The sequence below is a fragment of the Cryptomeria japonica genome, chromosome 3, assembly GCF_030272615.1.
Source record: "Cryptomeria japonica chromosome 3, Sugi_1.0, whole genome shotgun sequence".
Taxonomy (NCBI): domain Eukaryota; kingdom Viridiplantae; phylum Streptophyta; class Pinopsida; order Cupressales; family Cupressaceae; genus Cryptomeria; species Cryptomeria japonica.
In genome coordinates this window covers 729,922,737-729,939,322 of record NC_081407.1, presented here as the reverse complement: position 1 = coordinate 729,939,322, position 16,586 = coordinate 729,922,737, and the positions used below count along the sequence as shown (strand labels likewise).

General features: G+C 34.7%; 2 protein-coding genes across 2 annotated transcripts; both read right to left on the bottom strand.

Moving 5' to 3' along the window:
* Nucleotides 1-2,227: 2,227 nt before the first annotated feature.
* On the bottom strand, nt 2,228-5,583 carry LOC131032460 (uncharacterized). Its single transcript, XM_057963436.1, has 3 exons — nt 5,353-5,583; nt 2,778-4,742; nt 2,228-2,694 (listed from the first exon to the last, which is right to left on the bottom strand). Exon 2 carries the CDS (start codon nt 4,732-4,734, stop codon nt 3,976-3,978), a length of 759 nt encoding a protein of 252 aa, XP_057819419.1. The 5' UTR covers nt 4,735-4,742; nt 5,353-5,583; the 3' UTR covers nt 2,228-2,694; nt 2,778-3,975.
* A 1,421-nt stretch (nt 5,584-7,004) lies between these two features.
* LOC131032459 (1-deoxy-D-xylulose 5-phosphate reductoisomerase, chloroplastic) lies at nt 7,005-15,347 on the bottom strand. Its single transcript, XM_057963435.2, has 12 exons — nt 14,881-15,347; nt 12,754-12,929; nt 11,870-11,956; nt 11,611-11,736; nt 11,302-11,364; nt 10,517-10,666; nt 10,153-10,220; nt 8,628-8,739; nt 8,399-8,503; nt 8,175-8,296; nt 7,822-7,968; nt 7,005-7,421 (listed from the first exon to the last, which is right to left on the bottom strand). The coding sequence occupies exons 1-12, from the start codon at nt 14,987-14,989 to the stop codon at nt 7,256-7,258; spliced, it is 1,431 nt and encodes a 476-aa protein (XP_057819418.2). The 5' UTR covers nt 14,990-15,347; the 3' UTR covers nt 7,005-7,255.
* Between the last annotated feature and the right edge of the window lie 1,239 nt (nt 15,348-16,586).

Below are 16,586 nucleotides of genomic sequence, written 5' to 3'. Positions count from 1 at the left end.
TCAAATTGATGTAGATACATGCTCACATTGTTTAACAAAGACTTAAGAAATTTCTAAAAGTTGCTCAAATTTCTTCTCAAACATATTGTATGAGATGATATACATAGACTACACATATATTTACAGGAAATGGAAACCCAAAAAAGTTATGTTGACACAAACCCACACAACATATCAAACACTAAACTAATGACAGTTTCAAAAACCAAAGTTTAAATAAGGTGCATATTCATTTCAAAGAACTTGAGTGCATGCACACTGCCCTATACAATATGTTCGACAAAAAAATTTGGTTCTTACATATACAACTTTCCTTATAAAAGGTGTCACAAAATACAATCAATTGCCTAATCAAAACGTTTCCTCAAAATGGGCACAAAACTGAATTGCAAACGCACCTGTGGCTGCAATTTCAGAACAAACAAGGTGCATATTCATGTCAAAGAACTAGAGTACATGCAAACTGCCCTATACAATATGTTTCAAAAAAAAATTGGATTCTTACATATACATGTGTATGTATGTAGATATAACCTTTGGTAGTGTTTAACAAAGATTTTAACTAACAGACAGCGTTGACCTATCAGATGGTTGTCGCTTCTTAATTGCTTATTGGGCACCATTTAATGTTAATGTTAGTGTTTTGAGGAATTTTTTTTATTTCACATTAGATAATCTTTTGAGGATGCTTTTGATTGCAAAACAATTTTAACTTAATAAGAGCAGATTCTGAGCACAACTGTATCCCTTCTACCTACGAAGCCAAGACTTAAGTAGAAGTGAGATTCAATATTTTGATCCTTTGAGAGAGATCGACAAATATATGATTTTAAAGAATATAGTAGACAATCATTTGAATTTCCAAACCAGGAAATACAGCAATCACAGTAAATTTCTCCACATAGAACAAAATCACTGTCAAATTGAATACGGTTCACGAATCAGTGACATCAAGGTGCAGTCATGTGCAGTGACTCTATACATGAGAACAAATTGTCAATGCCAAGGTCAGAGACTTCATCACGGTTAGAAAAGCATGATCACATTTATACCACACTGACAAAAGCAGCCATAACAGTGCTAAATACCAAGTTGCAGACCTTTAAGTGCCATTATTGACAAAGAAAAACTCAGTCTCAAACATGGGTATACAGCACCATGTGTTTCAGATTACTGTCAAATTCAATACAGTTCACGACTCAGTGACATCAAGGTGCAGTCATGAGCAGTGACTCCATACATGAGAAGAAATTGTCAATGCCAAGGTCAGAGACTTCATCACAGTTAGGAAAGCATGATCACATTTATACCACACTGCCAAAAGCAGCCATAACAGTGCTAAATACCAAGATGCAGACCTTTAAGTGTCATTAAAGCAACAAAGCGTTGTCAAGACAATGAACTGTTTGACCATACCAATACCAAGGAAGCTTATAGCGGTGACTGTGCAATCCTTGAAATAGCCATCATCTATTAGGAAACATAGATGAGTATACCCAGAATGACAATACCTTGCAAAAGATGTTGTTCAAAGACAAAACACAGTGAACAGAAGGTGGGTGCAGCATACCAATACCAAGGAAGCTTATAGCAATGACTGTGCAATCCTTGAAATAGCCATCATCTATTAGGAAACATAGATGGGTATACCCAGAATGACAATACCTTGCAAAAGATGGTGTTCAAAGACAAAACACAGTGAACACAAGGTGGGTGCAGGATAAAACAAGCTAATCATGGACAAAGAAAAACTCTGAGGATAATCCCAAACATGGGTATACAGCACCATGTGTTTCAGATTTTCTAAGTAAAGAAGAGTAGGACAGCCTTTGCAACACTTTCATGCTAGAAATCTTGTTGTCGGAAAACGTGATCGGAAATCTCTTTTCAAGGAGGGCTGACAATTTTCCAGGCATAAATGCCCACACTGAAGCCTATCGGCTTAAAAATAAATAAATTATCTTCTAAGTTTAATTTATATTTGAATTTTAAGCTAAGTTGTCGGTACGGGTACGTGGGTACGATACGCCGGTACGACAATTTTTTTGGGGGGGGGTTGGGTACGTTTGGGTACATCCGTACAAAAAAAAGTAAAAATCATAAATATATACATATATGCAGCCTAAAAAGTAGAAACAAAAATTAAATTTAGAATCCCAAATATCATCCATATGCTAAACAAAACTTGGAACTATCATATATGATATAAATATAACAAATTTACCTGTAAGTCTAATCTAATTTCCATTTGTCAAAATTTGAATCAGTTATGATAGATATATCCAATTCATTGTTCATTGTTTCAACAATAAAATAACACAATTAATAATCAGCATCATATGGGTCACTAGGAAGATCAAGATCAAGATCATCATTGACATCAGATGATGTAGGTAGAGTAGTGGAACCACATGCAGCGTCACTGCCACTTGCACTAGCAGCAAATTGGCTATTGGACTCCCTAGAAAGTAAAGATTGTGTGGCAGCTGAAAAATCCAAATCAGTTCGCTCTGGATCTACATCCCAAAACTTTGTGCTCCCATCCTTGTACTCTTTTTGTTTATGAGTAAGAAGGCGCAAGTTTGAATGCACATAAACTAGCTCTTCCGCCTTACTTGCTGCCAATCGGTTGCGTTTCACTGAGTGGTTAGTGTATGTGCTCCAATTTCGCTCAGATGAAGAGGAACTGGCAACCTATTGAATAATTGACACAAAGTTAGGGGGTGACGATAGTAAAAAATATGAATTTAGAGAGCAATAAAAATTAAGAAACTCACTTGCGATAAAAGTTTGATTGCAAGAGTTTGAAGGTTTGGTGATGTATGGCCATTAAGGTACCACCAAGCATGAGCATCCTTCTTATACTTGTCACGTAGAGCAGAAACACTTTGACCACTGGAGGCTACAAAATCAGCAAACTCAATTGACATTAAATCCTCCATTTCAAAGTTGGGAAGAGTCCAACAAGTGTTGTCCTACACCCTTCACTAACTTCTAAATCTCTATATGGTGGTACCCTTGATGGCTTACCAAGCATTTGATCACTATAAAATTTGGGAGTCAATGCAAATGCAAGAAGATGTAGTGGGGTGGTCATTTTGTTCCACCGCTCAACACAAATAGATTGAACCTCTTTGAAGAAATTTTCTTCGGGATCTTGCTCTTTTGCATTGATGATGACTTTCATTTCCTCAATCATCGAGTCAATGCCATCATTTACCTCTCCCAAACATGGTTGATCCGTGTCAATATAACGGATCATACTCATGATGGGCTCAATGAAACTCAAAAGATATTCCATTCGATCCCACCAAGTGTCATCTAGGATCATGTGTTTTACATTTCTTGCCCTTTTAGTATTGGATTGCCTCCATAGGGACCAACTTTGACTAATTACCATGCTAGCAAGTGGCTCCTACACCTTCACAAGTCGCCTCAAGACGATTGTGTTGGATGCAAATCGAGTCTCAGCAACCTATTCAAAAATAAAAAATAAAAATTAGAATACAAAGAAGACATGATCAGATTTAAAAATAAATTAAAGATTACTAAAGTGAAATGTAGATTTTAGAAATTAAAGTGTTTCAATTACCTTTAGCAACTCCAACTGTGAAAATGATCTGAAAATGGCTTGTGACATGCTATGGTTTGCGATGAACATTTGGATCTCTTCAGCCTCATCATAAATCTGTTTGATCCAATCTATTTTCCAGCCCATCTTTTGTAGCATGAGGTTGAGAGAGTGGATAGCACAAGGTGTCCAATATATGTGTTCAAACCGTGTCTCAATCAACATATCTGCAGCTCTACAATTCTTTGCATTGTTCGTTATTACTTGGACAACATTTTGAGATCCCACATCTTGAATGCATTGTATAAGGATGTTAGCAATAAATTATGCATCCTTCACCTATCCCTCACAATCCACAGCTTTCAGAAACATTGCCCCTTTAGGGCACACTGCAATTACATTAATTAATGATCGATTTTTGATATCCTTCCATCCATCAAAAATGATGGACACCCTGTTTGTTTCCATGAATTTCTAATGGGAGCCAATGCATTTTCTAAGCTTTTTACCTCCTTTGCTAGTAAGGTGCTACGCACCTTCTCATAACCTGGCCCTGTGTACCCTTGTGGAGCCTCATTTACCTTTCTCAACATATCCTGCCAATATGGTGATCGTACCACATTAAATGACAAACCGTTTGCATATAGACATCTTCCAATGGATTGATCTGCAATCTCTCTAGCATCATTTTTAAATGCTCTCTCTAATGGTCCCCTGCTTCTCTTCACAATAACAGGTTCTTCATCAATTATGCTCAAGAATGGGTGGCTTTGTACCACGATATCAGGAAAATTACTATGAGATGGAGAAGTAGGGGGCCTCTTTGATCTACTTCCTCTTCCTTTCAACAAAGGATGGTTTGAGGCATTACCAACTCTTGCATCTGCTTCCTCTTGCTCTCTAATATATCCTGCAATTTGTTGAGGTGGCAACCCATTTCCATCCTTTCCTTGACATGGTTTGATTCCTTGTTGGGGAATGGCACAAAAATGGGCTTTGATACGGTCGTAGGAGCTAGTTTTTTTCACACTACAAAAGTTGCATATCCAATTAAATGTTCCACCACCTTTTACTTGGTCTATTAATTTGACATATTTCCATAAAGGTGAATTTGGGTCGGTTTTGAAAGTCCGTTGAGGAATAGAGCTAGAAGACGTTGCCATAATGCTATCTGCAACAAGTTAAACAATAATTATTAAAATTTAAATATTTAAGTATTTAAGTTATTTAACAATTTACATATTTCTAAATTACACAATAATTATAAATTAAAATATTCATATTTTAAATAATAATAATACAAATTAAAATTAAATATCAATATGATATTTAATTTTAATTTGTATTATTATTATAATTTATTTTAAATTATAAATATGAATATTTCAGCTATTTTCAATTTTGTAATTTAAAAATTTGTAAAAATATAATTATCATATATTAATATGGTTATACATTTACTTAAAAAGTTAAACTGTAAACATTATGAATAATTTTATTTTCACATTAAATGAAATTTAAATATTTCACATTTATTATTTATATAAATTAAAATAATAAAATTTAAATCATTCAAAATTACAAATATTTAACATTTATTATTTATATAAATTTAAATTTAAATCATTCAAAATTATATTTCCTTTCATCGATTAAACTGATAAAATAGAGTCTAAAATAATAAATAAACATTATAAACTAATAAAAAATAAAAAATTTATAAACAAACTATAGAAATTTAATTTTTTTTTGAAAGAAATTAAAAATTTAAAACTACATACCTCGAAGCCTACCGAAGACGCCTGAGCGGAGCTGCGTTGCGTCGCTTGAGCCGAAGACAGCCTGAGCGGAGCCCACGTTGCTTGAGCCGAAGACAGTGTGAGTGGCGCGTCGCTTGCGTCCCGTCACTTGCGTCGCCGAAGACAGACTAGCTGCCGAAGACGAGTCACGTTTTGGTTGACAAATATGAAGGCAAATTAGAAAATACGAAGACAAACGAAGGCAAATCAGAAAATACGTTCACTTTACGTTTTAGGGTTTTATGACCTTTTCCTTCCGCGAAAGTCAACAAAAAAAATCTTGAAATTCGCGCACGACGCGGATCCGTTGAAAAAAAGTCAGAAATACGCCACGTCGGCATCACATTCGTTCGGATACGGGTGTAAAAACGCGGATACGATTCCAGGACGAAATAGAGGAACCCTGTTCGATTCCACAGGGATTCCAAGTTGAATCCGATTCCAAGTCGAATCCGTACTTGAATACAGAGGAAAACCTAGCCGTACTAGTAACCTAGATTTTAAGTTAAATAAAATTTGTCTCTTAACTCTCTTTTTTTGTCTTAATAGTTTGCTAGTACATTTGCATCTAAGAGGAATTGGAGCACATGCTCCATCCACTTGGTAAAATGCAATCGACTACACTCAAAATAGTAGAAGATTTGGTGCATGTGCATTCAAACTTGCCGCTCCTTGCACACAAAGAAAGTAGCTACAAAATGTTGGTATATCGACAAAAGCATATTGACACAAGGAAGTGGTATATTGACCCAAAGCATACTGACTTGGATGCTTCCCTACCCACTTTGCTGCAGTTGATGTTGCTGATGACTATGTGCCAACTAGTGAGCATGTCAGTGTCAGTGTCAGTGCCAATGCCAATGCCAATGTGTCTGGCACTGTTTGTAGTTCTTCTAATTTATCACTACCTACATCATCTATAATATGGATGGGGATAATAATATTTTTGAAGACCCATATGATTTTTGATCAATGATGGTTGATTGTTGACACTTGACATTATTATTTTTAAACTTTAAATATATATCGACATTCGATTTTGATTAATATTTGACTATTAATATGGTGGTTTTGTTTTTTACATAATATAAGATGCTATGTGTGGTGTATTTTGAACTTTTCTGATTTTTATATGTTTTTGAATGGACAAACCCAACCCCCCAAAATTTTTTGGCCGATCTCGAACCCAAGCCAATACCAGGACTGGTAACTTAGAACTCGGAGCATAAACATTGTTGATGCTTTGGTAATACTCAACTTAATGATTGGATATCTAAATGAGGCGTTTGAGTTCTATTATGCAATGAGAGATTATTATAACAGAATGGTAGTGTTTCTGAAGAAACATAGTTGCTGCCATTTTTATATGAGATGACCATCTCCTCAAGAAAATTTACAATTTCAATCACTGCACAAACTTTCAGTTTACATGCAAACGCAGCAGATCTTCAATAATTTATAGAGGCACAAACTAGAGACTTCCATTATTCTTCCTGATATTTTATGGACATGTAAACTAACGCTTGCCATTGCTATGCCTGATATCATGTTAATAATTTCTTTAACCATCTGAGAGTTAGGCATGATATTGAAAACAAATTGCACAAGACACTACATACACCACAAATGCAAGGTTTCTGAAAATTCTTGAATTACTTCTATAACTTTTGGCACAAAAGATACCAAAAATATTCACTTACAACTTATTTGCAGAATTGCGCTATTCATTCTATTCTGTGCCAGAGAAGATAAATCAACTATGACAGGATAAAGAACCTACTAAATTTCACATAAGGCAATTATGCCAGTGATTCTCCGGGAGAAAGTGAAATAAATTTCTTTCCTACAAGCCTGTTTGGAACCTTTCGGCTTTTGGGCCAAATTCTCAAATCATAGCAGGCTCCAAACTTGATTGCCCCAGGGATGCAGCATACTCTCTAGCCCACAGGTCGTAATGTATGATCTCTTCCAATGACGGTTGGAGAACTAGCTCATTTCTGTGCTTGTCACATGTCTTTTCAACAACTTTGAATATATCCAGATATGAAATTCTAGCAGACAAACAAAAGTAATTATGTTAGAAAATATATCCAATTTCAATCCGCTTCTCCTTAAAAAATTGCTCTGTTGTCATGTACATGAAAAGTACAAGTCATGTAGTCCCTACAGTTAATATTTGCAACTATTTATGCCCTTGTCTGCCAGGCAATAGGAAATATGCAAGCTGATTTATTAGAGTGATGAGTTTACATTTCTTCTAGATATTAGATCCAGATAAAAGAAAGACCGGTTCATTTAGAAATTATACTTAAACATTGAACATATGCCAAGTAGATTGAGAATACTACTGTAACAATCTCCAAAGATGAAAATCTCAACAGCATTAGTAATGTTGTTAAAATTGTATGGGATTTATAATCCTAGTTTAAATGCTTGAAGAAGGGAATGCACCTTTCATTAATAAATAACTCAACAGCCTTCTCATTTGCTGCACTAAGGACACCAGTCATAGTACCACCTGCTCGACCAGCAGAATAAGCAAGATCCATGGAAGGATACTTCACATTGTCTGGAGCTTTGAACGTTAATGAACCCAACCTGCATAAAACCATATGATCTTTTGCTTATTTCAGAGTCTAAGCATCTAATTTTTATATCGCAGCCATTTAAGCAGATGATTCAATCAACAATGACTATAATTCTCAATTGCTAATGATGATTGCTACACTAACAGCTTCAAATAAGCAACCATTACTATTCAAAATAAGTGCAGAAACAAACCAGCTTGATATTAAAACACATACTTGCAAAGGTCAAGTCGAGGCCAAGTAATCTCTGAACATGGAACTCTCTCAGGCCACGACATTGTATACAGTATTGGCAATCGCATGTCTGGCCATCCCAGTTGAGCCAGTACAGAGGAATCCTAGCAGATATAATAGATATTAAGTACAATTCTATCAAACACTTATGACATAAGTGGAAATGAAACATATAGTCTTATACAAGAGCAGATTTGTTATCATACCTGTGTTTCTATCATCGAATGAATTATTGACTGTGGGTGAATTACAATATTGATATCATCATAGTCAGCTCCATAAAGATAGTGTGCTTCTATAACCTCGAGACCCTAGGGAAAATAAGATATTCCATATTACAAGTGCACATTTCAGAAGGCAACATCTTAATAAAAAAGAAAGAAAAAACGTCTAAATACAATAGTAACGGATCACAACAAAGCAATTATGCTATACCTTATTGAACAGGGTAGCAGAGTCAACTGTTATCTTTTTCCCCATGTTCCAGTTAGGATGCTTAAGAGCATCTGCAACTTTCACATCCTTCAGTTTCTCCACCGGCAAATCTCTGATGAAAAAAGAACCCAATTAATCATCAGCTATTTTCCTTAGGTCCAAGTCTGTGACAATCACTTTCTGAAATGTCTTGGGTAACATTTTTTATCAAAATATGTAACTTAATGTCACATATAATGGATTAAGTTTACTCATAGCCCAAACATTAAAAATAGCGGATCTCTGTCTTTTAATATAAAACCACTAGCATTTCTTGATTAGTGAAATCCTAAACCTGTATAGTTTTAAGACATGCAAATCGGATGCTTTCAGAGCTGAGAAAAAGGAAAATTCAAAATACTATAAAAGGCAATATACAACCACCTATAAATGCCAAGCTAACCTAGAAATACCAGATAATCTCTCCATTGTTTACAAGTGAAAAAGAATATGAAATACCACCAAGATCTTTGCAAACTAGCATGAAATACAAACTGAAGTTGGCAGGATTACTAACCAGAAAGGACTACAGGAATCCAAGGGATTGCACAATACACAACAAAGAGGAACTAGAGGAAAAAACAGAATAGAAGGTTGGCCATTGTTCTTGACATTTGTAAATATAATAAAATCATGCCTCATCACATTAGAAATAAAGAGCATCTGATGTCTACCACAGAACAAGACACAGGGAGCACATGGGAACTTTGTAATAAACCTTTAGAGCACAGGAGATCAGACAATCTAAACTTGTAATATTGTAAAAGCACTAAAACTTGAAGGTCCAAGCATTTGGTTTGAGACTACAGATCATTGAGATTAGATGTTTCGCTACAATAATCATCAATAATGACATCTACAAAATTAAAATCAGAAGGGCCATAAATGAACATTTTCTTCAAAGTTTTATGTTAACTATTCTTTTGAGAAAGCTAATACCCATGGAATGCTGAAAGAAATCATATATTCTAAATTGCATGCATATTAAAAGGCAGAATGTTATCCCTTTAAATATAATGTAGCAAGCATCACCAAACATGGTAGCATTAATATTTACAGCATAGTGAAACATCCAGAGCATATATCCATCCACGTGGATAATCAACTATATAAATTTGTAAATGGAGAAAACCTTAAATGTAACATTGATAAAATGTTGAAATTACTACAAGACCTGAACCTCAGATATCTATTTCTATCAATGCAGTTACAGTGGAAAAGGCTATATTTTCCTCTAGATAATAATAGAGATACAAAGGTTTCCTTCCTAATTTATTGCATCACTTGAATTGACACAAATGGGAAAATGATGTCATGACAGATAACTGGATAGCACTAGACATTTCAAAAATGAACTTGGCATGATCCAAAAATACAAATCATATTTTAATTAATGAGGCGAATAATCTATGTACTTATTCTTGAGCATGTTGAAAGAAGCATATAGCACACATAAACTTGCTGAACTGAGTAAATTTTTACAAACCTAAAGGATCCTCCAGAAGCTGTTAGAATGATACGTCGCAGAGCACCTGCTGGCAAGCCTTGAATGCACTGCACACATACAGGTATGATCTTTAAGGTCTTAAAATAGGTCTGCAAAATTATATGGGTGGGTGTATTTCATAGGAAAATGTGCATCTCACATTGCTACAATACTGTTAAATATTATAATTGTCATTTAAATTAGAGCAACTATTGAATCAAAGAAGGTGAGGTCAAAATTTAAAAAAATGATTTTTCAAAGATGAAAACTGAGAACTCCAAATATTGTTTGGTCAGTGTCTGCCGTTCATATTCAAGATGTCATGAATTCATTCAGATTCAGAAGAAAATAATATGGTAACTACCTGAAATATGGCAGAATGTTCAGAGTCTGCAGGTAGAATTTTGACTTTATGTTTGTGTGCAAGTGGCAACACAAAGGGGCCTCCAGCAATTAAAGTCTCCTTATTAGCAAGTGCTATGTCTTTCCCTGCTTCTATTGCAGCAACAGTTGGCTATATATAAACATGAAATTGACATGTGAGTTTGATCTGTTCAAAGAGAACTGTTAAAAGTAAGCCAATAAATCTATGTATTTTGGAAGAGTGAAAAAACTGCAGTTAACCTAATCACAGTTCCCAATTCCATGAAAAAATGAAAAAATTGACAGAATAATATCTATAGCCATAATGTATGCGTACCCAAAATCATTTGCATTTTAATTTTTAGATTGTGAAAATCAAAATATTGTAAATGAATTGCTTGTACTAGAACCAAGCACTAAAAGATTATAATAAAATTTAAAGTTTGATGGAAAGATTCCATCAACCAGCATCAAGAACACCTGATGACATTTATATTTGAATGGTAAATCATAAAAATGAAAAAAAAAACTTCTTGATGCTGCCATAGTTACTATGTCTTATAAATGAAAGCCAGCAAGATAAAGATACCACTAGTCCACAACTTACAAATCCAAAGCATGCTGAAGACGAAACAATCATAATACTTTCATTTAATAAGCTATGCTCTTCTAAATGATTCAGATTTATACATTTACTGTCAATGGTTATATTGACCTGGTGAAAATTAGAGCAATAAAACAGAGAAGGAAAATTGTTTGTTTGATATAAAAGGGTCCAGACTTTACCTTCAAACCAGCACATCCTACAATTCCTGTTACGACACTGACAGCCTCAGGATGTTGGGCAACCTGCATTTCACAGTGGTATATAGTTGTTAATAAGGGCAGGTTTATTTATCATAAGCTTCAAAATATAACTGCAGGAGGGAAAGGAATCCAGCTTAAACATGAAAACAGTATGGTCCCTTATATGATATTCCTCCTTAAGCCACATTTTTCTGGCCTCTTCATATGGGATTGAGCAAAATAATCATGGTTTCCATGCATATATAAACCTCTATCATCAACCATATATTCAACCATATAATTATATACCTCTATCATCCCTTCCTCTCCAAAAACTATTTCTGGCTTGGGTTCAAAATCTGACAAAGCGTCTTTCAGTTCAGCAGCTAATGATGCATTGCGGACAGAAACAAGTTTAGGTTTGAATGTCCTGACCTGAAATGAGAATTTTTGTTTAGACAGATACCAGCATCAGTCAACCACAAATTTGAAATTAACAGTACTGAAAACATGAATAGATTCACAAGTTTTTCATACGTTGGAACCATAATGAAGTCAAAGTGATTACCTGATCTGAAAGTAGTGTCACGTTTGAGCCTGCTGCAAGTGCAACAACCTTGAACTTATCTGGATGTTCAGCTACTATGTCCAAAGTCTGAAGTAAACAAGTTTGAAATGTTATATTGTATAACAAAGTAACAAAACAAGACATTGCAATAGAATGAATAAGCTAATATTATGAAAAGACAGTTTTTGGAAACCTTGTTGAACTAAAATAGCAATTTAGTAACAGTGTCAGAAGGATAATAATTTTTCTATCTTATGTCCCCCACAATGTTAATGTTGAGTAACAGCCAAGATTGATTGATCCAGAGATCTCAGATAAGGAATGCTCTAAGAATCGAGATATCAAGACAATCAATGTCACTGAATTTGTTACACTAACAGATGCTAAGAATATATTTCATAACTAGAGATATCTAGTTATTCCCTGAAAAGCAAGTGTAATTGAATTGCACATTGATAATGCTGCTCTAACTTCTTAATCTAGCAGCAGTTCCAAAGGAAAATGGTTAAAGAGATAAGGAATTAAGCATAGCTTCAACTCCATTCATGGTTTGCCAATAGAAGCACTATGAAGAAGAAAAGTTATCTGGACTTCCAGTGATTTTTACTTTATCTTTACAGTTGTTTCTGACTTCTGACTTTTTTTCTCAGAAAGAGATTTAAATGCCAACGAGTACTTTGGAAAGAAAAATCTGCAACCTACTTAGGGGATTTAAGGAAATTGATTTCATTTTCAACAAAAAATAGCATTAGCTGAGTTATAATATTATTCTCTGGATCCATAATGCTCAGAATTGACACAAATCACCACCATTGACAGAACTTAAAACTTGGAGCTTTGAAATATATATGATACTGTGTTTTTTAAATGTAGAATATACAAACCTGAGTTCCAATTGAGCCAGTTGAACCAATGACTGAGAAAGGCTTTGGACCATCCCATACTTTCCTATCTTCATCTACAAGTGCTGTTCCAGGCCAGGCAGGAGGAGGAGCTTGTATAGAGCAGCGGACAGAGCTGGCATAGGCTTTATTTGTTCTACTCTTGAAACTAAGTCCAGCTGCAAAATACAAATGCAAACCCCTCATTGCTTTGCAGAATATGATATATAATTGTCAAATTCCTAGGTTAATTTTGCAGGTGAAATACAATTCATATACAAACTTTATACTTGAAAAGTGCACAAAATGAAATACCCTACTGACATGCCTTTGTTTTTAAAGAGAAAATATTATAATGCAAACTGCCATGGGAATTTCTGATCCAGTTCTTCCTTACGAGGCAAACAAAAAGTTTGTTGGTCTGATAAAAACAGATAACCACTGTCTCTTAAGCTAGGAAAGATCAATCTCATACCAGAAAAAATATCATTTAAGTTCCTTTGGGAAACCATGGAATCTACTGTATTCATACTAGCAACAACTGATAACTAGTAACACCTAATTTTTAGAAAAAAAAACATGACATTTAGTACACCACAATTTATTTTGTCATCACCTGGAGCAGGATCTCACTTCTTCTTATGGTTAAGAATGAACAAATGCGTTTTACTAGTTGGGTATGCTCAATTTCAAGCAACGGAGCATTTTAGCTGTCCTCTACTATTTTCCCAGTTTTCATTTATTTCATCCCTATCAAGATTCATCGATGATTATAGTATTAGACAAAAGTGCATTCCCTGAAGTTGTGGATAAGGTGGACAATATCTTCAAGCAGAGTATAAGTTAGCTAGTTAAAGTGATGGCTATAAACAAAAATCTCTCAGGCAAACAGCTTGAATGCATTCCTTTTGAATGATATCTTGAAAATAAATTGTACTTCTTGCATCAAGTGAAAGCTCGTATCATTATGCAAAGCTGCTCTGTTTTGTTACATCTTTTACTTTTTATTTATATTGTAGCCATGCAAACCAAGTATGTGCTAGGCAGAATATTCCTAGTACCCATTGAGCATAAGAAGCCACTTTAACTTTCTCATAATGAACCTTTTTATGATTGTTCTCAAATTGTAGATTTGGGAGCTACGCAGAGAGGACGTTGCATTCAAATTTATCCCATTAACAAGGAACGACAACCCTATTGCTTCTTGTTAAAAATGAATTATTGCACCTCATTTTTTGTAAATTGCTGCAGCTTTCATGTTCACTCATATGTGCGTGTGGGTTGTGCTAGAATGTATAAATTTCTGGAAATAAGATCCAGAAATCATAAAGTTGTGATAAGATTCCTAAGGTATGTGAATGTATATCACCTCTATTTGTGCCTGGTTTTTCAGTTTGAAAAATAAGCCAGGAGTGAGTGTTCAACTTTATATGAATGTATCCTTCTAACTAGAGTGGTCAAAGTTCAAAAACAAGTTTTGAACAGGACCCTAATAGCAAGACACAGATGACAGAAAGGAGCACAGGGGAGGAGAACCCATATCGGGTTGGACTCATGTAGTCATGTCCCTGCCCAGCTGTCAGTTCATCTCCACGAGACCTTGTTGAGGATCCTAGCATCCTCTGTTCCATATCCAGGGAGCTTTGTTTTTCTTTTTCTTTTTCTTCCTGGTTCCTACACTTACTTTTCAAAAAATACACTCCCAAGGTTTTACGATGTCCCGCAAGAACTAGCCAAATCTTACAGAATGTTTTTAACGAGGTGCTGCCAAAATCTAATACTATCAATAATTTTTAGTAGGTCTTGGGAACTATCCAATTATCACATACGTTTGAGTTTTTCCCTAATAATCTCCCCAAGGATGAAATTACCCACTTCCAACAGTTCGGTAAGAGTTCGCACTAATGGTTGCCATGCCTTACTAGTGCCAAAACAATCAACCTTTCCTAAAGTGACCGAAACCCACGAAACTTCATTCTCACAATTTTACACACTCCATTCACAGTCACACACCCCACCATGAAAAAAACAAAAACCATATTCACAGTTGGGTGCCAAAAACTAAATTAAAAAAGTTTAAATGCCCCCCCCCAAAAAAAATTGATTGTCCTACAAAATACGAAAACTTACATCTAAGCTTCTGTCCATTGAACTTGGAATCAGACGAGGCCAATCCAGAGGTCGAATTCAGCATCGACGACCTGACCAGTTCACTTGGCGATGTCATTTTTAGAGCCATCTTAGATCAAAATTAGATAGTTAATTTTTGCTGCTGCAAAATGTGAACCAAATGAATCTCTCCGAAGAAGAATGTAATATGATTTCAGAATAGAGGTTCTAGCAGTTCAATTATAGTGGGATGACAAAGTGGATAAGACAATTGGAATCAACGAATGGTTCGAATGAAATGAAAGAAGTTAAGCTTAGGCAAAGGACACTATGAAGAGAAGATACTATGGCCTGTCTCACTACTGTCCAAAATATAGGGATCTAGTTGTTACAGTCCAAGTAATAAACCATACCATATAATTCATGCCATTAGTGAGGACAAGGTCGAATCTTGTCATGAAAATGTGCAATAGCGCGAGCAATAGATCAGAAAATCTATTCTTGGCCGGTCTAGGAAACGTGGATAATTTGGATTGGATGTGTTGCCAGGTGCTAGCTAAGCCAAGATAGTGCTCTTAATTTAATATTATCAACCCTTGTACCAAGCTTTCCAATACAAAATAATTGAACAAAAAGGTCGGTATAGTGGAAATATTCCCTTCTTGTCGCCAAGTGAAAAGGCATTTCAGGTCTAATTAAGCACACGTCAATTGAAGATGTTTTATCAGGTCTTGCTTGCATCAATTGGTCGATCTTTGAATTCAAACCATCCCTTTTTAGCAGTCAATGCATGTTCGCTTAAAATATTAAAGCGAGGATTATGTTGATTCTTCCTATGACTAGTTATAATCTTGATATCATTTAAGATCCGTAGTTTTAGAGGATTGCAGGGTGAAAGTGTTTTTTTAATAGATATTTTGGATTTATGATTTTAGTATATAAATTGATTGTTTTAGATTATTTTTGGTTAATATTATTTTGGATTTGATTGTGTAGATATTTTTGTTATTAATGTTTTGGATCAAAATTCATCATTGTTTCATATTCTAATGATGGATCATAATTGTGTCATATTCTAAGGGATGGATCATGAAATTTGATCTAAAATATTGATAATAAAAATTACACAATCAAAAAAAATATGAGTTAAAAATCGATAAGAATTATGAAAATTTCATGATTTTATGTCTTAAGATTTAAATTTTTATTTTACATTTTATATTATTTTAATAATTTATTTGATTTTGTTTTAAGTATTTTATTTATAATAAATAAGATTGTATTTGATTTGATTTTAAGCATAGATTTTGGATTTGTAGAGCGGGTCTATTGTAGATAACATTTTACAGGAGATTTTGTCTCAAGCCATTGATAAAAACAATGCTCAAGTGATTGGCCTTCAAAATAATCTTTATCTTCATGCTTTAGCTTATGTTTTCAACTCTTGCACAAGCTCCTTTTGGGAGATTTCTCCTTTTTTTCAAATCTTTCCTTTTGCATTTACAAGTTAAGCTCATGTGAAGGTTGCCACCTGTTGAGCCAGTGTATCTCCTTTTCAGTCCAAAAATGTGGGTTTTCAACACAATGTGTCGGGATGCCATGTGGTGGCTCCACGCGCCACTTGAAGAAATTTGTGGTGTGGTTCTTCTTTTGATGCAATTATGAGTACATCACTCCATGTGTCAAGTCAACACAACCCAAGGGGTGTCCAAAGACTTGCACAATTT

Coding starts and splice junctions, on each gene's coding strand:
- LOC131032459 (XM_057963435.2), bottom strand. CDS start 14,989: ATGGCTCTAAAAATGACATCGCCAAGTGAACTGGTCAGGTCGTCGATG. Junction 11,957..12,753: donor CTGGCTCAATTGGAACTCAG/GTTTGTATATTC, acceptor TGTTTACTTCAG/ACTTTGGACATAGTAGCTGA. Junction 7,422..7,821: donor GAGTTATTTATTAATGAAAG/GTGCATTCCCTT, acceptor TTTGTCTGCTAG/AATTTCATATCTGGATATAT.
- LOC131032460 (XM_057963436.1), bottom strand. CDS start 4,734: ATGGCAACGTCTTCTAGCTCTATTCCTCAACGGACTTTCAAAACCGAC.